The following is a 25,743-nucleotide window of genomic DNA, read 5'->3' as shown; positions in this document are numbered from 1 at the left end:
CTCCCGTAGCTCTTCTACCGCGTCTCTATGGTAGAGCCGGCCTCCGAGGCGGCAGCGGCGTTGGTGGCTTCGGTGAGGAAAAGTGAGAGTTCTAACTTTCCTCTTGGCCTGAGAGGTTTTTTGCGCGGAGCGTCGTCATGTCAGAGAAAAAGCAGCCGGTAGATTTGGGTCTCTTGGAGGAGGACGACGAGTTCGAGGAGTTCCCTGCCGAAGGTAACCGGCTGGGCCCCGGCCTCTGGGCCGCGCGGACGGTGACTCAGGCCTCCGGGTGGAGTCGGCGCGGATGCTTGGGCTCGTCCTCGAGGCGCCCGCGGGAAGTCCGGACCCCTGCGGCCGGCTCTCGAGGCTCTGCACGCGCGACCCTCCATGCGACCGGCTTCGGGTTCGGAGTGTTTCGGTGGGCCTCACTAGTGAGGCTGAATGCCTTCTGCTTCCTTATTGGGAGGAGCCACAGTGACCTGGGCCTCTAGCTCTGAGTCCGGGATGGTTGGTCCTTTTTTTTTTTTTTTTTTTTTTTTTTAAACTCTTCAGCCGAGTTACCGCCACTTCGTTCATGGCTATATAAACCTCTTTTTTCTTTATTTTCTTGTAGTGTAGCAGCCTTCCTTTGTCCTTAAACCATCCAGAATTAAATTGCTGTACTTGCTTAGGCCAATATTGCTTACTTTTAGGACTTTACAAATGAAGCCTCTTAAGTAGGATGGGAGGATCAGGTGTTGGTGGGTAAAAAGACGTTATTACCCTATCCTTGTTTCTCATTTTTGATCACTTCAAACTAACAAAGTTTAAGGATTTATAAGATCCTAAAACGTCTACATTTTTATTAGTTTTCATGGTTACCAAGAGGAACTTTAGTTTTCTCATTGTAAGTGAAAGCAAATAGCTAACATTTACTGGGTAATTACTTGTCTAAGTGTTTTGCTTATATTCATTTTCACAGTTCTAGCAAGTAGGTACCGGTATTACCGTTTTTCAGATAAAGAAATTGAAGTTTGGAACTATTAAGAAACTTGTCCAGTGTCACATAGCTGGCTAGAAATGATGGATACCTTCTAGGAATGATGTACTGCTTCTGTTTATTTTTTAGATTGTTGTTGCCAGGTCGGTTTCCAGAATTATTTGCTTTATTGTCTGTTATGTGTAGGATAAATACTTGTCTTGTAAGAAAAGGCTACTATTGGGTAGCCTTTCTGAAGGTGGTAGGAAGAGAATTGTGGTTAATGGTGTACAAATCTGTTACGTTAAGCAATTACAACTTCACTAAAATTGTCCTAAGTTGTACCCCATCGTGACCCTATTGTGCATAAAAACCACATAGCTTGAACATTTGTTCTTTTTATTTATGGTGTACTCTATTATTTTGTTTAGCGGTAGAAGACATTAGTGTTCATATGACACAAACTCATAAACTAACCCAAAGCACATTTCAGTTATGGGATTCATTATATATTGAGGGGATTGTTTTGTTTTTGTTTTGGTAGTGGATTTATTTGTCCAGACATGTTTTCTCTCTCTTTTTTTTTAAGTAAGATTTTATTTATTTATTTGAGACTAGCGGGGGGCAGGGGAGAGACAGAGTGAGAGGGAGAAGCAGGCTCCCCGCTAAACAGGAGGGTGGGGGGCTGGATCCCAGGACCTGGGGGATCAGGACCTGAGCTGAAGGCAGACCCTTAACTGACTGAGCCACCCAGGCTTCTTTCCTTTACCTCACTGTCAAGTTGGTTCATAATCTAACATTGAGCTGTACAGTAGAGAACTGACTTATTGAGGGCAGGATCAACTTTTTGCTCAAACTTCATATTTCAAATAGCTTTTATCCATTGTTTATCACAGTGCTGGGCACTTTGTTTACATTATATAGTCTGTCACCACAACTGGTGAGGAAACCGATGCTTAGATTTAAAAAGCTTGTCATTAAGTAGTCAAGCCAGGATCTGAAAGGTCTATGTGACTCCCCAACATAAGCTTTATTTTTAACCTTTAGCAAAGTGCCTGGCACATAGTAGGTGGTTAATATATGCTTGTTGAATGAATAAACCTGCATTTAAAGCAAGTAGTTGAGAATTGACTGCTTAGAAAGTTCTAGAGATAACTGTACCTAATGATACACATGATTTTTCTCAGCAACTTTGAGTTCATCAGTTTTTGCAGAATATGTAGTTTGTTTTTATTCTAAGTTCATGTTGTAAGTTTATATTTGTTCAAAGTGTTGGTAGTCATATAGTAAAAAATCTCATTAAAGTTACAAGGAAAAGCAGAGAATATTTTTTAGGGGGGAGGGGCTGAGGGAGAGAGAATCTTAAGCAGGCTCCATGCTCAGCATGGAGCCTGACGCAGGGCTTATCTCACAACCCTGAGATCATGACCTGAACCAAAATCAAGAGTCGGTCAATTAACCAATTGAGCCATCCAGGTGCCCTGAGAATTTTTTTTTTTTTTTTGAAGACCAAGGCCTCTCATGATCAACCAGTTTGTTAAAATTAAGTAACTCACCACTTAACTGGTCACCTTATAGAATATTTGTTGTCTTCAGGTTTGGATGTGTAGAACCTAATTCATTTAGGAATTTTTCCATTTAGAATGAGAAATAACATTGAAATGTTCAGGTTTCTATGTTTCTTCTGTGGTTTATAATTTAGACAGGTTTTCCTTTTGTGTTAATTTGAATTGAGATTTTGCTGGGTACAAAATTAGCCCAATAGGTGAAACCAATCAATATTTACTAATAAAAACTCTTATAAAAAACAAAACTAAAAGAGAAAAAACCTGGAAAAATATCACCAAGGAATTACTGAATTATTTATCTTTTGAAACTATACATTTTTAGTTTGTTTGTTTTTTACGGCCTAGTCATGGTTTAGTCTCCATTGCTGTTCAGTTGTGATCCATGGACCAGCAGTTTTGGCATTAACTGGCAGCTTATTAGAAATGCAGTGTCTCAGCCTAGACCTACTGAATTAGTCTGGACGTTACCAAGATTCTTTAAAGATTTGTATGCACATTACAGTTGGAGAATAAATGGCCTATTTTGAATTTTTTAGTATTTGAATTTTCAGTTCAGTGATTATGCCCTGAATTACTTTCCAAGTTCTCTGCCTTCTTTGGAAATTCTCTTTCTTGTGATTGTCCTTTTGGTAAATGTGCTATTGACAAGCACAGTAACAGATAAAACTTAAAATGGCCTATAATCATCTTTTCTGTCTAGAGGAGATCTGATTTTCACGGGCCTTGTTGCCTCTCTGCTCCAGAAAGTAGATGTAATGGATTGTCCATCTTTTTTGGGAGTGTTGTTGCTTCATCTTATCCCAGATAAGAATTTGGTAGGATGTCATTCAGTCATTTTAAAGAAGGGGAATTTCTGTTTTAAAAAGGAAACTATGGTAATGTGTTTTCATGGAGCTCTTTGTTTCTTCTGAATAGTTCTTCAGTGGTGGTGGGGCACAATTCTCTGAAGGTCCAGCGGAACAAATGCTTCTTTTTTTAAAACTTGTCGTTATTTAGTCTGTGGATCTGTGTTACATTGGCAGTTCTTCACAGTTACTCTAACTGATGGGTATATGATCTGGTCATTAAGAACTGTTTAAAAATCATGTTTAGGGGACACCTGGGTGGCTCAGACAGTTAAGCCTCTGCCTTCGGCTCAGGTCATGACCCCAGGGTCCTGGGATCGAGCCCCACATCGGGCTCCCTGCTCCGCAGGAAGCCTGCTTCTCCCTCTCCCATTCCCCCTGCTTGTGTTACCTCTCTTGCTGTGTCTCTCTCTGTCAAATACATAAATAAATAAAATCTTTTTTAAAAAATCATGTTTAGGATCTTTGTGAAATGCATTCTGCAACTTTTTGACTATTTAAACTGAGAATAGGCTTTGTTAGGAGGACATTCAACATATTGGGTGTAATTGATTATAATTAATTTTGGAGGCTTTGTCATGGTTAGAACTGGAAAGCAACTTAAAATATAGAGAAGATAAAACTTGTCAAGCTCATATAGCTAAGTTGGTAGTAGTAGAGCAGGGTCTAAAACCGAAATCCTTTATAATTTGTTTGAAATGTCAAAAGATTTTTCATCAGATATTGAAAGGATATTTAAAATATTTTCATTAATCACCTTTCTCTGACAATTAGAAGTGGGTGAGAAAAGAGAAGTGGGAAGAACAAGTGGGCCTTTAGGTTCTTTAATTCTCTTCTTTCTGTGCCAGAACTGAGAAGGATTTTTGTTTTGTTTTTTTGTTTTGGGGGCGTTTTTTTCCGGGGGGGGGGAACTTTTTAGAATATTTGAAAGGAAACTCAGTTTGCTTCCAGAAGTAATGATATTTACAAGAGAATTCTAATACTAAGTATTCTATAATTTTTCTATGATCAGTGGAACTGCTTTATTATCTGATGAATTCAAGAGGAGTATACTACCTACCTTCCCACCCTCCTTGAGAAATTGCTAGGTAAGAGACTGTTATTGATGGAAATCTGTCTGTTGAGGCAGACAGTAAACAAGCTAGTGGTCCCCTCTGGAATAACTGAGGTACTCTCACCTAACAAAGTAGGGCATCTTACAGTGGTTCTTACCTAGAGAAGTATTTTTGGATGTCACATTTACCTGACAGGTGCAAATGTGAAGTAATGACATTTAGGGGTAGAGGCCAAGGATTTTAAATGCTTGTTGTGCATAGACGAGTACAGTACAAGAAGAACTGTCCTATGAAAAATGCCATGGAGAAATATTTACATTGATTGGATTCCAACTGGACTAAACCATCAATAGGATTCCTGAGAATCTTAAATATAAAAGTAGATACAACTGATACTCACTGTATCAGATAATGTACCTAGTCAGTTAACTAATGACCACAGGGGCTCTGCTATTTTCAATTATTAAATGTAATATAGTGGACACATAAATAACACTATCACACATTTAAATTAGTTACATGATGGTGGCAAGAAATGGAGAAATTGTGTTACTAAAAATAAAAAAAAGTAAATATGTATGGCACAGTGCCTGTTGAGTGTCCATTCATGGTAATCATATGCAAGGAGAAAGTTTTTGAACGCTGGGATGGAAAAAGCACAATGAATCTTAAGATCAGACCTAGGTTCAGAATCCATCTCTCATCAACTTGTAGATTGTCAATTAATGTTAGTTACTTAATTTCTTTAAAATGCTTTTTTAGTATTACATATATGATAATTGTACAAAAAACTGCTTAGAGAAAATCTTAAGCCTATAAAAGGGCATAAAGTAAAAAGTAAAAGCACTGTTTCTCCCTGCCTGTCCCCCAAAACATTTGCCATACTCCAGGGATAGCCACTGTTAATTGTTTTTTTTAGTATCCTTCCAGAATTTATGTATATATTGTGTGTTTATATATATTTTAAAAATACAGAGGACCATATACTATTTTTCATTCTAGAGCAGTTCTCAGTTTGTCTTTGACTTTCATGATTTTGTCACTATTGAAGTTTACAGGCCAGTTATTTTGTAGGATGTTCCTCAACTTGGATTTGTCTGATATTTTCACCTGATTAGATTCAGGTTCTACACCTTGGCAGGAATATTGTAGTTGTGATTCTGTGTTCTCATTGAATCCTGTCAGGTGGAACATGATTCACATTTGTTCCATTACTAATGATGTTCACTTTGATCACTTTATTAAGGTAGTGTCTATGAGACTTTTCCAACATTAGATTACTCCTTTTCCCTTTGTAATTAATAGGCATTTTGTGAAACTATGGAAATATAAAATTCCATTATCAAACTTTCAATTTATTAATTTGGTTATTTATATCCATACAGACTCATGGATTCTCATTTAATGGGTTATAATATGGTGCTATTATTTATTTTGATCCTCACATTGTCCTATATTTGAACATGGGGAGCCCCTTCATACTGTCTTCTGTGACCATTTGACATGGCACCATCATTCTCTGTGCATTTCCAAGCATTCTGACACAAAAAGGTATTCCAGGTTAATCTTGTTCTTTCCCTGCTCTAATCCTGGAATCAGCTGTTTCTCCAAGGAGCATTTCTTTTAGTGGAGAATGATATTCAGAAGGCAGGATCTTAACTCCAGTTTTGCTAGTTGCTTAGGGGACCCTCTCAGTGGAAGGAACTAGGAAATATGCAAATGTGTGTATACATTTATACACTTTTATATTTATGTGTGTGTGTGTATAAAACCATGAGTTCACACAGTATCTCCAATTACAGTTCAACACCGCAGGGTTCATTCTAGCTCTTTTTCTTTACATATTTGTAACTCCCTTCCCCAGCAGTGAGAAACCTGGCTTTCATTGTCTTAAATACATTGTCTGTTTGGTCATCCTGCTCCCTAGCCAATCTTTGTTGCCCCCTCCACCCACAGTTGCCTTTCTTATGTCACTTGGGCTTCAGCATTCTTTGCCAGGCCACCCTCTCCCCTCCTCACTTCAGCACGGGATGACTTCTTCACCCAGTTCAGATCTGACACACCAGTCACTCTATGTTTTGCCTCTGTAGGAATGCCCTCTTGGCTCTGCCACCTCATCTGGTACCAGGTGCATTTTGAATTTTGACATACAGCCTTAAGTTGCCTTCGAGAATGGTTATACCAGTTAAAATTTCTATCACAGTTTACCTCTTCCCTCATAAGGTTGCCTATTCTCCATATTAAGCATTTTAGTTGTTGTGAACCTGATGAATGAAAAATGGAATGTCATCATTTTGATTTTGGGATTGATTTGAGTGAGATTGACCATTATGTTTTTCTTTGAACTGTTACCGTCTTAATCCTCAGTTTCTTCATATGTAATTTATGGATAATAGAGTTATGTGTTACATGAGTATGTTAATCTGTTGTAGCTGCCATAGCAAAATACTGTAGACTGAGTGGCTTAAGCAATGGAAATTTATTTTCTAACAGTTCTGGAGGCTGGGAAGTCCAAGATTGAGGTGTTGGCTGATTCAGTTACTGGTGAGGACTCTCTGGCTTGCAGACTGCTGCCTTCTCACTGTGTCCTCACAAGGTGGAGAGAGAAAGAGCAAGCTGTTCGGTGTCTCTTCCTATAATGGCACTAATGACATCATGAGGACTTCACCATCATGACCTTACGCAACCCTAATTACCTTCCAAAGACCCCATCTCCAGATATCATTACATTGGGGGTTAGGGCTTCAACATAAGTATTTTGGGATTCAGGGAAGGATACAAACATACCAGTGATAACATGTAGATTGCATAACACAGAGTTTGGCACAAAGTGGTATTCAATAAACATTAGTCCCTTTTCTTTTCTTCCCTCTAATCTCCTTAGAGAATTGGATTTTGGATATTTGGTATTAGAATTTGAATTGTTTCTGACAAATATTTTATTTGTAATTTTAGGTATATCCAAAATTAAGCTTGTTGAGTTTGTTAGTTATTTAAAAATGATTTATTTTCTAGTATTAAAAACTTTTAATTTCCAAAAGTACTTTAAAAATAGTGTATTCGTATAAAAGATAAAGATACATAAAACAATAGCATATATTGCTTAAGGATGCATACAGATGTGCAAGAGGTATAAAGAAATACAGTGGAGTTAAATAAAAAAACCCAAATCAAGATACTGGTGCTTGGGGACGCCTGGGTGGCTCAGTCGGTTAAACGTCTGCCTTCGGCTCAGGTCATGATACCAGGTCCTGGGATCAAGTTCCACATTGGCCTCCCTGCTCAGTGGGGAGCCTGCTTCTCCCTCTGCCTGACGCTCCCCCTGCTTTGTGCTCTCATTCTCTCTTTCTGACAGATAAATAAATCTTTTAAAAAAATTATTAAAAAAAAGATACCAGTGCTTGGGACGGGTTAGTGAGAGGTGTGGTCCAGGATATTAAGCAGTAAAAATTACTTTGAAAAACTATTTGGATTAGCTGTTTCACTGATTCTATAGAATAAACAAGCAGTAAGCAATTGAGACTTCAGTATTTAACATTATTACTGGATTGTTGTTAAACATTACTCATTGAAAGATGTGATGAATTGTTGAGAATATTAAGGGGAAAATAAAAGTTTCAAAGACTATACTTATACTCTTCTTCTGAGGTATTAAAAATTCACCAAATGTATTTTTTTTCCTGTGTTGTGTTGTACATGTAATGTTTGGTAGAAATAGTATTGTCTTTATTCTGGAACATTTTTCTTCTTACTTTTCTTACCCCTCAAGTTCCTGTGAGGTGATTGGTGCATAATAAATGATTTATTCATTCAATATGTATTTGTTGAGTGCTTCCTATAAATCTGGCACTGAATGGTAATAAGTGCTTTAGATACATAGTCTCATTTAATCCACATAGCAGCTTTATGAAGGTTTTATGCTTGGGGCTCAGCAAAATTTGGTAATTTACCAGGTCACAGTTAACTAGAGGTGGCACTGAGGCAAACTTGACTCCTTAGGTAGATACTTGTCTTTGAACTTAGAAATACCAGAGAGGCAGGGCACAGTGATTTTCATAGTAAGCTTGAGCTTTTTAGTCTTTTGGAAGTGCTTATCTTGGGAGGTGGAGCTCCAAGCCCTTCTCTCTCTACCCCCAATTAAATCAGAGCAACTTTGCTTTTGCTTATCTTTATCTGTTGGGCTTCTGGGTAAGATTTCACTTGAGTTTCATTCCAGTGGTGGGGCAGGGATAGGGAGGGCAAGGAATTAGACAACTGGTAGTAAAGTGTAACTAACAGCAGTTGAAAATAAGTGGAAATCAGTTCTGTACAAGGTGAGATAGCAACATTGGAACAGAGCTTTCAAAAGATAGAAATGTAGAACAAGGGTTTCCAAAAGAAGGGGAAAAGAGTAGATACTTGGAGGTGAAAAAATAATGTGTGTGTTTTATTTGACCGTAAAAATAGTGATTGTAAATGCAAGTAGTTTGGGGCCTAATACTAGAAAGCTTTAAGCCAAATGTCCAGTTTGGACTTTATCCTTAGATACATGAGAAGTAGAGTTTTTTTGGTTTGGTATGTGTAAGCTTCCTTTAAGCAGTAGGCAGTTTAGGAAAAATCAACCCAGCAAAATTAATTTGGAAAGATAGAAAAGAGACCGAGTCAGGGAAACTGATTAGCAAATTGTTGAAGTAGCTTAGCTGAGGACTAAGGGCCTGAGAAAGGTAGTTATTGGGAAAGAAGTGAAGAGAGTGACACAAGAGTAACAAGTGAGCTTTGGCAACTGGTTTGATAAGGACCGTTGGGAATAAGAAATTGGAGGTTGTGATTTGCACTTGCATATCTAGTGGAAGACAGGTGGTGGGGTTCTCTTCTTAACTCAGTCATATGGAGGATCAGAATGAGGGAATTGAGACAAGTGTAGGGCATTAAGGCTTGCAAAAGATGAGAGTAATGACTTTGGGGAATTTTATAAAAGTACAGAAAAAGAGAAGCAAAGTCAGCAAGACGTTATTGTGGAACCATTCTCCCAGAGGCATGTATTTTTTTTTTTTTTTTTAAGATTTATTTATTTGTCAGCGCAGAAGCAGGGGTAGCTGCGAGCAGAGGGAGAAGCACGCTCCCCGCTGAGCAGGGAGCCCCATGCGGGACTTGATCCCAAGACCCTGGGATCATGACCTGAGCCGAAGGCAGTCGCTTATCTGACTGAGCCAGCCAGGTGTCCCCCGAGGCTTGTATTTTTAAATTATCGATGAAAGGAATTGTGTTTGAATTTTCTTCTTTTAAAATATAAGAAAAATTATAAATGGTTATGTAAGTTATTTTGAGCCTCTATTTCAGACTGCTGACCACAAATAACTGAAAGCTCCCAATGGTCTGGTAGCAACATCATTTATGACTTGCTTTTGGTTGTTTGGTCTGAAGTTCCTCACTGACATTTTTGGTCCTTATTGGAGAAAATATAGGAATATTATGGTGCTGTGCTAGGTACTGATTTTTTAGCTACTGAATAGATGTTAGATCTCTAGGATATAGTTGTTTTTATATCGTGATAACCTATAGAACTTACATTTTTTGTTTTAATCTATTTTATACAGTTTAAGCAAGAACACGTATATTTATCTCAAAATGACTAGATTTAGTGTGGCTTCATTATCATATTCATGAGCATAAAGATGATGTTTGCAACTATTGCTGTTCTCTTTTACTTACCTATGTTGATAGGTAGTTCTCTACATTTACCTATGGTGGTAAGTTACAATTAAGAATTTTTCAAACTTTCACTTGTTTTTTAAAATATTTTTCTGCATTATAGATGCACATTTTTTATTTGAAGAAACTTTGTTGAGGATTAGTTTGTTTATATTTAGGGTAGCTTTACTATTAAGGATTGAATGAGAATTTGATGCTCCTACACATTGGTATAGAATAGGGCATTTGCAACCCTATTTGATATAAGTGGAATTTCTTCTTTACTTTTCTTCAAAATAGTGTACTTCATACTTTTAAGAAATTTTGGAATGTGTATTGGAGAGTGGGGAGAGTAAGTAATTTCAAAAATACTAAGTTGAGAGAAAACCCTTTCCATACTTAAATGTCAAGGTGATACTTAGATGAAGTATGTGGGATCTTTGATAGTTCAGATTTGTGAAATTTAAGGCTAGTCACAGATATAATTCTCACTGGCAAATGTGAACAAAGCCAAATTTGGGGGCAAAGTCCTAAATGATTTAGAATTCCTAGAAACTTATGTATTAGGCATCTGTTACTGGTTACTTCCAATTCTGACTTCTTAAAATATGGTAATTTTTTTACCAGTACACATCTGGAGGCCTGCACACTGAAGTAAACACAGCTGTGGTTATTTAAATGATTAATCACAATCCTGGCAATGCATTTAGTGTTGAAGATAAAGTGTATACTTTATGAAGTCAGCTAAGTATTGAAGGAAAGCATAGACATGAATCAGGTATCCTTTGTTTCATTTTATTATTTTGCCCTTTTCAAAAACTATTTTTGGGTTTAAGGCCTTAAAAAGGAGTGATTAAATAAAATTGCATAGTTATCGGTAGTTATAATTGAAAATTAAAACACAAATCAGGGAAATATTGCAAGAAATGCCAGATACCAGAGATTACAACAATCATGGCTTTTTAATTTACACATTCACTTAGTATGATTATACATATATTGTAATTTACATATATTGCAACATGTACAGCATGGAAGATTTATAAGTATTTAGAAATAATATTTGGATATATTATACCTTATCACTTAAACTTCTTACATAATATGTTTAGTACATTCTTTGTTAATAAAATCTTTAACGTTTCCACCTAAAATAGATTATGGATTCCCGTTTGTCAGTATGAATGAACACATGCTTCTTCATTGGTGCTTTTGTTAAATAATTTAAAATGCTTAATAAGTTGTAATTCAAAAGGTTATATATTGTCTTAGATTCTTCACCTGTGGTAATTGGAAGGATAGTATGTCATACAGATGCAGTGTCTCGTACTCCTAAGATAAGGCAGTAAGTTTAAAGAGTAATATATTGAAATTCATATGATGATTTGTGAAGAATTTAACCAGCTTTTCTATTTTTGTATACTCAGTAATGTCATAATTATGAAGTGCTGTATAATACTACTAAAGAAATACAGAACTATCATTATGAATTTTTTTTGTGTGCTCTACCTGAAATTTTAATCACAGTACTGTCCTGCCCCACCCTCAGGAGCTAGTTTCCTTTTTTTTTTTTTTACTTTATTTTTACCTTCTTCTTTTTCCTTTCCTTGTCATTAAAATAGCACAAGATGGTTTTTAAAGGAGGGAGAGATACTTTATCTGTATGCTAGATGATCATCAGAATTCAACTTTTTAAACCAAAACTTGTACCACTCTTAAAATTTTAAGACACTGTTCAAACTAGTATCTTTCATGTTAAGAATTTTGACTTTTTCTGTCCTATGTAGAGTTAAGAATTGGGAGCTCCTACAAAACAAGTTACTGAATCTGTTGTTTCTTGTTGGTGATTCTCTGAGGAAGCTGGATATATATTAACATGTTTGATTTTGTGTTTTGTTTTTTTAAGTCTCTTTAGTTAAAAATTCTTCAGTTAAAAGCCAGCTTGAATGACATCAAATAATAACAGTATTGAAATCAACATTTTGAATCAGGTCATAGTAAGATTAAAAGTTCCAGGGGTGGGGGGAGCTATGTTTTTACTCTTCTTGAAAGGGTAGGCCTACAAGATTAGCAGAGAAATATTAAATAAATATTCTTTTATTTTATATTTCTAACTTAAATCTTTTGACACATTTTTGTTTATTAGGGAGTAGTGTTGGTAGAAATAACCTAGTTAACAATTTAGGAAGCTGTTTAATTAGAAGTGTTGCAGGCTGATATGAGGCTTTGTTCTTAGAACTTTAAAACAGTTCAGTTGTGACTTATGTCACCCCCTTTACTCAAGAACATATTATCCAGTCTTAATATATTTAGATTATTTTGTGGAACATTACACTCCATTAGATATCTTTATGAAGACTGCTTAAAGTATCAGTAAAACAAATACTTAATTTGGCAATTCCTATTTTTAGGCTCAACACAGATATTATATTTAAAGTCTAGGATTTGAGGTCATGAAATATTGGTAGAAAAAGTTAAATATTTTCTTGTAAGACAGTCTTCACCTTTGTTTTATAGTAGTGGTAATGGTGGTGGTTTTCAGACAAAGCGGGTATGATGTACAGTGATCTCCAAGGCTTTCTCTAAAGTTCTGTAATTTTAAACAGTACTTCATCTTAGCCATTTTATAAAAACTTGAAGTGTAAAACCAAACCTTGCTACACTGCAGTGTAATGATATAGTTAGTTTTATGTGAATTTTTTATACTGGAAGACCTTAGTGTAATTAGCACAACACGAGAAAATCCTAAGCTGTCCATTAATACTATTAGACACTCAAAGAAGTATAGGTTATAGTAAGACTGGAGGGAATGTGGAAGAATGCATATAGTCATTGTTCACTTGCCATAAGAGGAATTATGAATTTAGTTGTCCCACACAAGTTCAACATACAAGAATACAAATTTCTATGAAAATTAAATTTGAGATTATTTGAAGTGCTTTATTCAGTTTTAATTTTAAAATTAAAATCAATCAGTATCACAGAAATATATCTACCGTTTGAAATGAGTCTCCTTTTTAATTTAAAATTTTATCTTAGCTGCACCCAAAGCTGCACCACCTTTACTTAATGTTCCTCTCATGTACTTAACATTGCAATTTCTGCCCCCTTATTTTTTCCCTTAGAATATCTTACTTCTTCTTAGATTTCCCTCTTAGAAGAATAAAAAGAAAGTTTATACATAATATTATAACATATATAGTGAACGGTTTATTATTGATTGCAACAGCAATATGAGAATTAACGGTACTATTTTATCCCAATACCAAATGATTAACTCCTAACTAAGTCACTTTTCTAGTCTATAAAGGTGCAAAAATGTTTTTCTTTCAGTTTATTTTAGCTTTGGGAGTGTGTGTATGTAAAAATGGGTTGGGCACCTTGGTGGCTCAGTCGTTAAGCCTCTGCCTTCAGCTCAGGTCGTATTTCCAGGGTCCTGGAATCAAGTCCTGCATTGGGCTCCCTGCTCAGCAGGGAGTCTGCTCCTCCCTTTGCCCCTCCCCCTTCTCGTGTGCACTCTCTCTCTCTCTCTCTCTCTCTCTCAAATAGATGAATAAAATCTTCTAAAAAAATAAAAATGGGTTGCAGTAGCTTTCTGATCACACTTCCACAGACTAAGGGGAATCCTTAATGTGGTTCCCTAATTTTTTTTTAAACTTTTTTACTCTCATTATAAAATATAGCTAGTTTCACAAACAGAATAAAAATTTTCAGTTTGAGTTTCAAGGTACTGTAGAAAATGTAAGGCTGTTTCTAGCCCAGTCAATATTAACATGTAATTAATACTACTGTTAAGTATTACTATTGTTAAGGACCTCAGAGAATAGCGTAGGAATTGAATTCAGGTAATTACAGTATTCTCTGTTTGAAAATAATATTGCTGAGAGATACAAGAAAATTTATGTGGGTAAAAATACTTTTGATTATTGAGAGCTTTTATTAATGAATATACATTCACTGCCTATATACCCAATAATTAAAGTTGGGTATACATTCTGTGTGTGTGTGTGTTTTAAGTAAGCTCTACACCCAATGTGGAGCTTGAACTCATGACTCTGAGATCGAGTTGCATGATCTGGGGTGCCTGGGTGGCTCAGTGGGTTAAGTGTCTGCCTTCAGCTCAGGTCATTATCTCAGGGTCCATTATCTCAGGTCTAGTCAGCTCCCTACTCAGCGGGAAGTTTGCTTCTCCCTCTCCCTCTGCCACTCGCCCTGCTTGTGCTCTCTTTTAAATAAATAAAATCTTAAAAAAAAAGATCACACGCTCTACCAACTGAGCCAGCCAGGTGCCCCTAAAGTTGCGTATACATTTGACTGAGCTTCCTAACAACCTGAAATAAATTGCCTAAGAGAAACTTTTTCATCTTTTCAGGTACTGGGGTCTTAAATTTCCCCCATGATCTCTCCTTGGGGAGCATTGGATGAAATGATCACTATTCTCAAAGACATTCTTAAATATAATTGAGAATTTTACATGACCAATTCATAATACATGGTCTTGTTGATCTCTTCTATGTTGAAATATATACTCTTGGCTTCACTGAAATCACACTGGCCTCTGTTTTCTTGAGATTGACCACTTGGAGGGCACTTGAGAAGTATAGCTCCATTTACCCAGTGTTTTATTGAGTGTCTGTGGTGTGCCCAGCACTCAGCTGTGTGCATCAGAGTTGCAGATTTAATAAAATGTGGTTCCTACCTGAAGGTTTTGAATAGTAATGGACAGGAATGGTGGTGGCATTTTAGGCATCAGTGGAGGAATGGTATAAACTGTGTAACACTGGGGAGGAGAGGACAGAAAGAAGACTACAGTAATATTTATGAAGGGAATAATCCTAAATTGGTAAGTTTCAGTAAGAATAGGGAAAGAGAGACTTATTCTGGAGATAATTGGGAGTTGAAATGGAAGGGACATAATGAGTGATTGTGGTAGTTGAAGGAGAAAGAGTAGTTAAGAAGCCTCCTAAGTTTCTGTCTTGGGGGACCAGATAGATGTACTTTCTTCTATTCTTAAATCATGATGATGACATGTATTGCATTCAAAAATTTTTGTTAGGTATATAACGTAATGAATAATATACCCATATTATGAATGATTGTTGAATAGATTTAAATTTATATGTACTTTATAAGAAAAACCTAAATTGTACCTTTTGTTATTTTTCTTTTCAAGTTGAAATGTTCTTAGCCATGTCTCTGATAAGTAATTACTAAGGTGAAACTTATGGCTAGGACGTATTAAGAGAGAGTGTAACTTTACTGTTTTGGGAGGGGAGGGGGTTATAACTACAACAATATACAAGGTGTGATTTAAGAGTTTTGTTTCATCTTTCATAGCCATTTGTTGTGCATGATGCTAGGTACTGTTTGTAGTTTAAGAATACAAAGGTAAATAACACAGAGTTTACTCTTAAGGAGCTCAGACACCAGTAATGGACATAGACATGTAAACTGATAATTATGGTTGTACAGTATGTAAGTGCTGTAATAGAGATAGACACAAAAGAGGGGACCTAATCTCCGAGGGTAAGGAGGAGGAGATGGGCATAGGGAAGGCTTCCAGAGTTGATTTCCAAAGTGATTTTTTTAAAACTACTTTTCAAACTTTCAATCCTATAGAAAAGTATTAAAAAAGAGGACAAGGTAGGGGGTGAGCAAAATGGATGAGGGGTCAAAAGGTACAAACTTCCAGTTACAAAATAAATAAGTCATGGGAATGTACTGTATATAGCATGGCAACTATAATAATACTGTATTGCATATTTAAAAGTTGCTAAGAGAGTAAATCTCAAAAGTCCTCATCACAAGAAAAAAATTTGTAACTATGGTGATGGATGTTAACTACACTTATTGTTATCATTTTGCAAAATATACAATTATTGAATCATTATACTGTATACCTGAAACTAATGTAATGTTATATGTCAGTTGTACTTTAGTTAAAAAAAGACAACAAATACCTAAGGTTTATCAGTTGCTAACATTTTGTCATGTTTACTTTATTTCTATCATGTATGATAGAAATATATATGATATATATCGAATATTTTTGAGAACCACTTGCAAGTAAACTGTTGACAAAATGACACAGCTCTTAAATATTTTAACATTCATGTCATAAAGGGGGACATGCCCCTCTAAAACAATTTTACAATCATGTTTAAGAAAATCAGCATTAATTCAATAATATCCAGATACACAGTCCATATCCAGACTTTACCAACTGTTCCAGAAAATGTCTCGTCGCTTTTTTCCCCAATCCAGAACGGTCCCTTCCTTTTTTTGTTTTGTTTTGTTTTTCATGACATTAACTTACTTGAAGATACCAGTTATAAAGAGTTTCACATTCTGGATTTACCTGATAATTCCCTCATGATTAGATTAAGGGTTAGCATTTTTAGTGAATACTACATAGGTGATGTTTATTTCTCAGAGATATATGTCAAGTTGTCGAAATTTATTGATGTTAAGTTTAATCATTGGTTAAGATTGTGATTACCAGATCTACAGGATAGGTACTCTATCCTGTAGTCCCAGCTATTTTTCACTCAGTAGTTTTAGTATCCATTGTTGATCCTTGCCTGAATTGTAATGAGGGTTGCAAAATGCTAATTTTCTAATTCTGTCATTCTTTCTGCATTTATGTACCTGGGAATGGTAAAGAGCATCCCCTCCCCATCATCCCATCCCCCCAGCATATTGCTATGGACTCATGGATTTTTTTTATTTAATTCAGTGTGTCATTCTTTGTGATTCTTAAGTTATTCCAGATTTGGCCAGTGGAAACACCAGTTTTTGTACCTTTTGACATGTTTTCGGGCGTTATAAAAAGGAATCCCAAACTTACCTATTAACTTCCTTATTCCAGATCTGAGATCAGCCATTTCTTCAGGGAGCCATAGTTCCTTTTAATGGGGAATGGTATTTTAACTAATTAAGGTTTTTTAATTAAGTATATGTAAGGCCAACTAGTAGGTTCAAAAGATGGCAGAAAGACAAAGAGTTGAGGAACAGCATGTTTGATGAATAGAAAATTTTAAGCAATTTCAAAACAAGTAAAGTTAGGACTGAATAAAAATGAAGATATTGTGGATTGCTCTTCACTGTTATTTTTTACGAGGAGGAAATGTATATAAGAGAGTACTTCAAGCTGCATGACTAACATGAGTGAATCATCCCAGTGAATTTAAATTTAAATAATTAAAAATATTTGTTTTAAAACAAATATATCACACAAAATCATAACAATTTTTTATAATAATGCTATGTCAAGATTATAGCAGGTGGTGCCTCTTAAGTAGGACAGCAGAGTATGCATAAACTCTCTTCTGGGATGGTTTGATGTCATTTAAAAAAAAGAATACATAATGACATTATCACCCACGAGGCTAGATTTTTATCAGGATCAAGAGAGTAGAAGCAAGAAGAACCTGATAGAAGAATATTGCCATTGTATAGGTAAGAAATGATAATGCAAATATCTGAGGTAATAGGGAAGGAGATGTTAGTTTATATATGTTTTCTGAGTCTTCTAAACAAAAGCTAAAATTTAACCCCTCTCCCCACCACCAAAAGGGAAGGAAGAAAAAAAGAAAATTGGGAAAACTAAAAACTACAACATTCCTCTTTGTACATATTTACATTTGTCCTCTCTTTAAAAATAAAAATTTTATATTGATGATAGGCAAATGTTAGTGATGCTTATAATTTGGTCCATTTTTTATTTATGTATGACTTATCATTTTTTATGTTTAGAAGTTTTAAATTCCAGGCTGGTATCTTCCTGCTCCCCAACTTGCTTTCACATTGTTGGTGCTGTATTTTGGAAGATTGTGAAATAGACCTTATAAAAATTAGCCCAAGGAAAAATCAGGAAAGTAAATATCCTCCTGAAACTATAATACATTTTCATGGCAAATAGAATTTTTTTTGTATTAACTTCTGTTTAAGATTATCTGCAAATTTAAGAATTGAGAGAACAAGACAGCATAAATTGAGATTTAAAGAGGAAGTTTACCATTTCTTATAGATATGGTATTAGATGTTTTGAATTGTGTCTTAAGTGGCAAACTTTCTGAAGTTTCTGTATTTATGGAAATAGCATGTGAGAAGTATTTAGACAGCATCTGTTTTTGTTTTTAGACTGGGCTGGTTTAGATGAAGATGAAGATGCACATGTCTGGGAGGATAATTGGGATGATGACAATGTAGAGGATGACTTCTCCAATCAGTTACGGTAAGTTTTAAGTCAGATTTTATATAGCTTAGTATTAATTGTAAGAATGGAATATGTAACTTACATATGATAATTGACCTCTTTAAAAGATAATTAATCTTTGAAATACATTTTTGAATTATGAAAAGGAAAACCTTTTACCTTCATCTGTGTTTCTAAAAATGAGTACTTTGTGTAATTGCATAGAACTTTTATTCTTTCTAATTTCTTTACAAAGGTAGTTAAATAGAAGCATATTTGCTGTTTTTTATTTTAGTGGGTTTAATTCTGTCAACATTAATTTTCCACTCAACAGAAATTAGAACCAGAGTGCTAGGACCCAAAAGATTGGTGATTCTCAAACTGGAATGGAGATTGGGGTGATGGGAGTGTACTTTTTCATATTCATGTACAAATTTACCTAATATGATTGATTAAAGTAAAATTCATATATCATAAAATTAATCATTTTAAAGTATACAATTCAGTGGCATTTTGTATAGTCACAATTTTGTGCAGCCATCATCTCTATGTAATTCCAAAGCATTTCCATCACTCCAAAAGGAAGCACCATACCTATTAAGCAGTCACTCTGCAGTCTTCTTTTCCTGGCCCCTGGCACCCACTAATTTTCTTTCTGTCTATAGATTTGCCTGTTTTAGAGAAGTCATAAAAATGGAATCATACTGGGGCACCTGGGTGGCTCAGTCGTTAAGCGTCTGCCTTCGGCTCAGGTCGCGGTCCCAGGGTCCTGGGATCGAGCCCCGCATCGGGCTCCCTGCTCGGCGGGAAGCCTGATTCTCCCTCTCCCAGTCCCCCTGCTTGTGTGCCCTCTCTCGCTGTGCCTCTCTCTCTGTCAAATAAATAAATAAAAATCTTTAAAAAAAAAAAAATGGAATCATACAATAAGTGATCTTGTATGTCTAGTTTCTTACAGTTAGCATAATATTCTCACTTTTCATCCATGCCACAGCATATACCATACTTCATTCCTTTTAACGGCTGAATAATATTCCATTGTGTGATATGCCACAGTTTGTTTATCCATTCATCAGTTGATGGTCATTTGGGTTGTTTCCAGCTTTTGACTACTGTGAACTGTGTTACTATGAGCATTCATGTACAGGTTTTTGTTTGAATACCTATTTCCAGCTTTGGGGATATAATCCTAGGAGTGGAATTTCTGGGTCATATCATAATTCTGTTAACTTTTTGCAGAACTGCCAAACTGTTTTCCACAGCAGCTGCACAATTTTACATTACTACCAATAGTGTATGAAGGTTCTAAATTGTCCACATTCTCATCAAAACTTGGACTGGTATCTCATTGTGGTTTTTATTTGCATTTCCCTAATGACTAGTGAAGAGCCTTTTTTCACGTATTTGTTGACAATTTGTATATCTTCTTTCAAGAAATAATCTAGTCAAATCCTTTACCCATTTTTAAGTTGGGTTGATTATTTTTTTATTATTGAGTTGTCAGAGTTCTTTATATATTCTGAGTACTAAGCCCTTATCAGACCTATTATTTACAGATAGTTTTTCCCATTCTGTTCACTTCCCTTTTCACTTTCCTCATAGTGTTCTTTGCACATAACTTTTTAATTCAGATGAAGTCCAGTTTATCTACTTTTTAAGAATTTATTGCCAAATTCAAGGAAAATTTATCCCTATGTTTTCTTCTAACAGTTTTAGAATTTTAGTTCTTACATTTAGGTCTAAGATCCATTTCAAATTAATATTTGTACATTGTTTGAAATGAGTCCAACTTCATTCTTTTGCAAATGGGTATCCAGTTATACCAGTGCCATTTGTTGTAGAGATAATTCTTTCCTCTCTAATTTTATTTTGTTTCAACCCATATGTATCTGTCTTGGCCACAGAGTTATCTAAGTAAACTGTCGTACTTTGCTCAAATCAAGATCTAGCAGTTCTACTGCAGTCTTCTAATTTTCTAGTCTAGTACATTTGTTCAAAAAGAAAGATGATTTATAATAAATTTAATGATAATGCAGTACCTTTTGTTCTACACTGCATTTTTCACGGGCTCAAAGGCCCTACATTCTAAAGACATTTTAGTATTTTTCTGGGGACTAATAACAATTTTATCTATCACCTTTCTCCCCTTTTTGGAAATAGCATAATTTACCTTTCACTGTTATTCTGGTACTTTTACAATTCTCCATGATTTCTCAAAATGGCTGACTCTGTTTTTTGACTATATCTTTTCATTCTTTCAGTACCCTGAGATGTAATTATTCAGAGCCTAGAGGTTTTAAACTACTTTAATGCAGTTTAGAGTTCTCTCACCTGTCTTACTTTTCAATTTTGTGTTAATGATGTTTTTCCTATTGCAGTTTTATGAACAAGATAGGAACAATAGCTGTTGAACAATAATTCTGCTTTTTCTCTAAATCTGTTAATATTACATCTATTCCAAGCATTGGATCTATTCTCATTCTTCTTTATTCATGTATGGCTCTCAGAGCCTTTTTTGTTCTTTCTGTAGCTCTCAGTCCATTCTGGGATTAAATTCTGTGTGTACAAATTCTTGCCACTTTTCTTTTTGTATTAATTTTTGGTTTATATTCTTTTAAAACTGAGCAACGTCAGAGAACACCCTGCCTTTTTTCTCTCTCTCTCTCTCTTTTTTTTTAGTAGGCATCCCCCCCTTTCTTCCCTCACTAGAATCATAGTATGCTGTTAGAATATTTTCAGGCCTTCGAACTCTGTTGATCCCCATTCTGAGTTCTTAATCATCTATCAGTTTTTTCTTTCCTGTTATATTGAAATTTTTCAAGTTGAAGCTAAATGAGTTATCTTCCTTTGCTATTCACAAAAAAGTCAAATTTCTTCAAAATGGTTTTCTTTTTTGTCTTTCAAAGTCAGAAAATAGCACTTTTCTCTTAAAAAATTAAACTAAGACATTATTAAATACTGGGTCATCTGGGTGGCTCAGTCTGTTAAGCATTAGACTTTGGCTGAGGTCATGATCACAGGGTCCTGGGATTGAGCCCCACATTTGGGCTCTCCACTCAGCAGGTAGCCTGCTTCTCCCTCTCTCCCTGTTCATGCGTGCGTGTGCTCGCTCGCTCTCATAATAAATAAAATCTTTTTTCTTTAAAGACATTATTAAATACAGTGATCTTATCAGGAGACTTTTAGTAGTAAATATATTGATAATTGGATTTCTTGCCACTACTGCATCTTGCTTTTTTGCTGGTTTGGAAGTAGAGCATTATTCATATATTATTTGTGGCTTGTTGTTTATACAATACACCTACACAGTGTTCTTATGTTCTCTCTTGTGTTCTGCCTTTAGGTTTGTGGATTTCCATAAGAGTATAAATTTTGATACCTTTATTAGTGAATAAGATTTTTCTTTTTATTTCCCTGTTTGAGTCATGAGTTTCTTTCTACATGTGGGTTGATATATCACCAGTGCTATAAACTAGAACTTACTGTATTGGTGGAAATGTTCTATAAACTGCCCTATCCAGTACAGAAGCCACTAGCCACATACGGCTCTTGAGCACATGAAATGTAGCTAGTGAAGCTGATGAACTGAATTTTTCATTTTATTTAATTTTAATAAATAGCCACAAGTGACTCCTGTATTGGACATTGCAGCCTCAGATAATACTTTTATCTTTGCTTTAAAAAAGTTGTCATGATTAAAAAGTCTCCTGCAAAGATGTTCTTCCTAGTCTTTGTAAAACATATAGAGGTCCTCAATGTGATACTATAAACCATGGTAAAGCATATGTTTTACTGTGTTCTGATATTGTATATGGGTCCGAATTCCATCTAACTTTGGAGAGGCAGTACATTTTCTAGAGTTACTCTGATTCCCCGGGTTCCAACTCTGGATCTCCCTTTTTTTAGCTACATGTCTTAGCAAGGACTTAGCCTTCCACTTTCCATGTTTTTCTCTTAAACTGTAATTACCTTTAATAAGTAAAAGTAGAAAGAAAAAGGCCACCTGTATCTCCAAGTAACTAAAAGTCGAAGAGAAACAAATGTATCAGAAGCAGCAAAAACAATGACTTTTACTTCTTCTTGGAGTTACTTGGAGACACATTCAGTAGAAATGGGTAGGATTAATTTTTCTGACCTTGCATCACATGTTACATAAAAAAATCCAAGAAGCCAATATTGTTCTTGATTTACCATGTCAAATACAGCCACTGTCCTATAGCAGAATAGTTTCTTGGATAATAAGAGTTCTCAAACCTACCAGTGGCTATTTGTCTTATCCTTGTTTTGTTGAAAAAGGAAAGCTGCTGTTTTTGTTTCAAATCGTGTACATTCACTATGTGGGTCCTGTGATACTGTTCCAATTGTGCTGAATTTCTTTCTCATCTCTTTCTTAGGTTTTTTTCATCCCACAGGCTGATGATGATACTAGTGTGTTTGTATTGTTTTGTGTTTTGTACTTAGTGGCCTCGATTTATTTCCTTTTAATTTTTTTGTATGTCCTAAATTCTAGCAAAAAAACTTCATCTTCTCCAAAAATAGAGAAGCATATCATAATCTCCTTTGTGTTTGTTAACAGTTTATAAATGTAATTGGTCACCACCTCCTGTCAGGAAGGCAGATGCAAACCTGGACAGATTTGGTGTACTTGTTAACTAAATTGTAGGCTGATTTTTGGGGATTTTTGTTGTTGTTGTAAAATAAGAGAAAATGAATAATCTACATTGATTCTGTTAAAGGCAGCAGAAAGCTATTATTTAAGAAACTTTTAAAATTATTTCCTTTTTAAGTAGAAAACATGAACAGATAAAATCTTTAATCTCCTGGAAAGGGGTCGGCGGGGGGGGTGTGTAAAGGAAGCATTTTGGTTAAATTTAGCAAAGGAAGGAGTAGTGTCAGAAACTTGTGCTGATCTTTTGACTCCTAAATGAGTGATTTACCACCAGCTATCCTCTACACCTGAGCAGAAGATAAAAATGTTTTATATGAATAATCTCTGGCTTTAATATTATTCATGGACTTTAGGTCAGTATTTGTATTATAAATAACTGTAAAACTTTTAGTGACATTTGGGTAAATGAATAATAAATATTATACATCATTCCTACATGTGTTTTTTTGTGTTGTGTTCACATTGGATAGTGTGATAGTGTCCAAGCTAAATTATACTTGAGAACAAATGTCATTTTATCTTATTGGATGTAATGGTGTAGGGCACATTAATTATACTTTACATTTATACAATGTTTTATCATATTTTGGCCCTGAAATAATTTTGTTGTGAACTTCTATAAAATTGAATTGTAGCAGAGAAGTTACTGATGATACTTGGAGTGGTAGTTCAGCTGAAATTGATTATAGGGCTAAACTTTTTTGTGCATCGGTTTTATACAAAGCATATCAAAAATTGCAATTGATATTCTTAAAGTATGACTGAAACTTCAGCTTGAATAAATTACTTAAAATTAAAAAATGTCTTTTTAAAGGGTGTATATTTATAAATTTTTGGAGGTTTTTATACACATTTAAAATTTTTAAAGTAAAATCTTGTTTAGTATTTTATAACTTACTATATTTATTTTGTCTACATATAGTTAACGGGGAATAATTCCCATGTACTTTTAAATTTGATTAATAATTTTTGTCTTGGTCAGAGCAGTAGATCTATGTCAATATGGAAAGCAGTCTGTTTATTCTTTATGTGTAAATAGCAATAATACCTATTATGATTATAAAATTCCTAAAAATTTGATAACAAATGTCTTGTTTTCTTAGCCATATGGTTGATAATTCTTAAAATTTGTTTAAATATTTATTATGAACAGGACATTTATTTGTATGGTATTTCAAAGATACTTGGAAGATAGTGGTTAATCTCTCACATTTCTTCCTTAAATAGATTTATCAGAAAAGTAAGGAATATAAAATATAAGTTTACTAATGGGAAAGCAGGATTTTATTAGCATTATGTTGATTCACATTTCGTTTCCTTCTTATACAGATTTCTTTTAAGGGTATAAAGTAAAAGCTACTTGGTAGTATTTTATATTGGTGCCTAGGCTTGGCTCATTGTTTTATTAATTGTATTATTTCTAAAAACATTGTTTCTTTATCATGAAGAATGTCAGTGATGTTGTTCTTTTGTGTTTTATTATAGAGCTGAACTAGAGAAACATGGTTATAAGATGGAGACCTCATAGCATCCAGAAGAAGTGTTGAAGCAACCTAAACTTGAACTGTTTACTAAATTCTAGGACAGAGAAACCAGGATGGGACACTTAAAAAAAAAATGTTTATTTCATTACCTGCTTGGATTTATTTTTGTTTTTGTAACACAAAAAATAAATGTTTTGATCTAATCTTGGTTTGGTTCAGAAGTCTCGATCTTTTGCTTCTCCCGTCATTAATTTTCTCCGACTGCTTATGATTTTCTAGGACTTTATTATATAGAGACAGTAAATTCATCTGATCCCTAATTCAGTACTTTTTTTTAGCCACATCAATTTAATGTTGATCTTATTTATAAGGTTACTTCTTTTAAGTTGCATTTAACCTTAATCTCATCTGTATTTTGAAAGCTTAGGAAACATTTGCTGACATCTCTAAGGTGACCCTTTAAAACCTGTATTTTAAAATATTAATCATTTTTAATTGCTATGATTAGCTTCTGAGCCATTAATAATAGTATTAATAGTTGATAGAGTATTATTAGTACTTAAAATCAAATGGTTTGATCACAGTCTAAGAACAGTGTCCTCTGTCAAAATTGGTGAAGTCATCTCAAGATACTTTGTTAACATAGGCATATTCTCAGGTACTACATAACAGTCATTTGGTATAATTAAGATTCTGCAAAGTGATTATCATTGCCACATCTACTTTTGTGAGTGGGAGATACAATTTAGTTGGTAAAGGATTCTTCCTCATAAGACTTAGAATGAAGCTAATGTATAGTTTTTATTAGGAATATTTTCAAACTTGAATGTGTTACTTAAAGGAGAATTAGCAGAACTGTTGAATAATTTAAAGTGTAAAATTTATGTGACATGATGTATTAACACTAAAATAAAATTGGGTGCCTGAAAGTTAAGCCTCAAAATGATTTTGAACAAAAGTTTTTCTCCTCCTAAAACGAGCATAAATCTGCCTTGCCTACCTGGAGAACTGCTAGATGATCAGATAGACTAAGGAATAAGAAAGAACTTTGGAAAGTATAAAAGCATCTTCTATATTTATAATCCTGTAGTGCAGCACAGGCAACCATGCTACTGTTGTGGCATGTGAAGGAATATTTTGATGTATATGTTCTTGGTACTCTGGTCATTGACTATCTTTAGACACCATATGACAGTGTCAGATCATTACCCAGAAGGATGGCCACCTCATATGACTTTAAATTGGTGCAAGGTACAATTTTGAAACCTTATAGGAATTGGGCAGAGGCTTTAATGTGTCTTTATTAGTTATCTAGTGTTTT

At 34.9% G+C, this 25,743-nt stretch overlaps 1 protein-coding gene and 1 long non-coding RNA gene across 2 annotated transcripts; both read left to right on the top strand.

The window, feature by feature from the left end:
* The first annotated feature begins 1 nt into the window (after position 1).
* On the top strand, positions 2–24,625 carry LOC118526017 (26S proteasome complex subunit SEM1). The gene is made up of 3 exons (XM_078059290.1): positions 2–213; positions 18,218–18,311; positions 24,424–24,625. The coding sequence occupies exons 1-3, from the start codon at positions 138–140 to the stop codon at positions 24,464–24,466; spliced, it is 213 nt and encodes a 70-aa protein (XP_077915416.1). The 5' UTR covers positions 2–137; the 3' UTR covers positions 24,467–24,625.
* On the top strand, positions 346–8,219 carry LOC118526018 (uncharacterized). Its single transcript, XR_013442770.1, has 3 exons — positions 346–486; positions 4,363–4,438; positions 6,899–8,219. It is a non-coding gene; the product is annotated as an uncharacterized LOC118526018 (long non-coding RNA).
* Positions 24,626–25,743: the final 1,118 nt, after the last annotated feature.

Source organism: Halichoerus grypus, chromosome 12 (assembly GCF_964656455.1).
Source record: "Halichoerus grypus chromosome 12, mHalGry1.hap1.1, whole genome shotgun sequence".
NCBI lineage: Eukaryota > Metazoa > Chordata > Mammalia > Carnivora > Phocidae > Halichoerus > Halichoerus grypus.
Note: the sequence above shows the minus strand (reverse complement) of the source record. Positions and strands in the feature narration are given on the sequence as shown.

What these genes read in the sequence shown, in the direction of transcription:
- LOC118526017 (XM_078059290.1), top strand. Translation starts at nt 138, where the DNA reads ATGTCAGAGAAAAAGCAGCCGGTAGATTTGGGTCTCTTGGAGGAGGAC. An exon ending in CGAGGAGTTCCCTGCCGAAG is followed by an intron (nt 214 to 18,217) that starts GTAACCGGCTGG and finishes TTTTGTTTTTAG; the next exon opens with ACTGGGCTGGTTTAGATGAA. An exon ending in GACTTCTCCAATCAGTTACG is followed by an intron (nt 18,312 to 24,423) that starts GTAAGTTTTAAG and finishes GTTTTATTATAG; the next exon opens with AGCTGAACTAGAGAAACATG.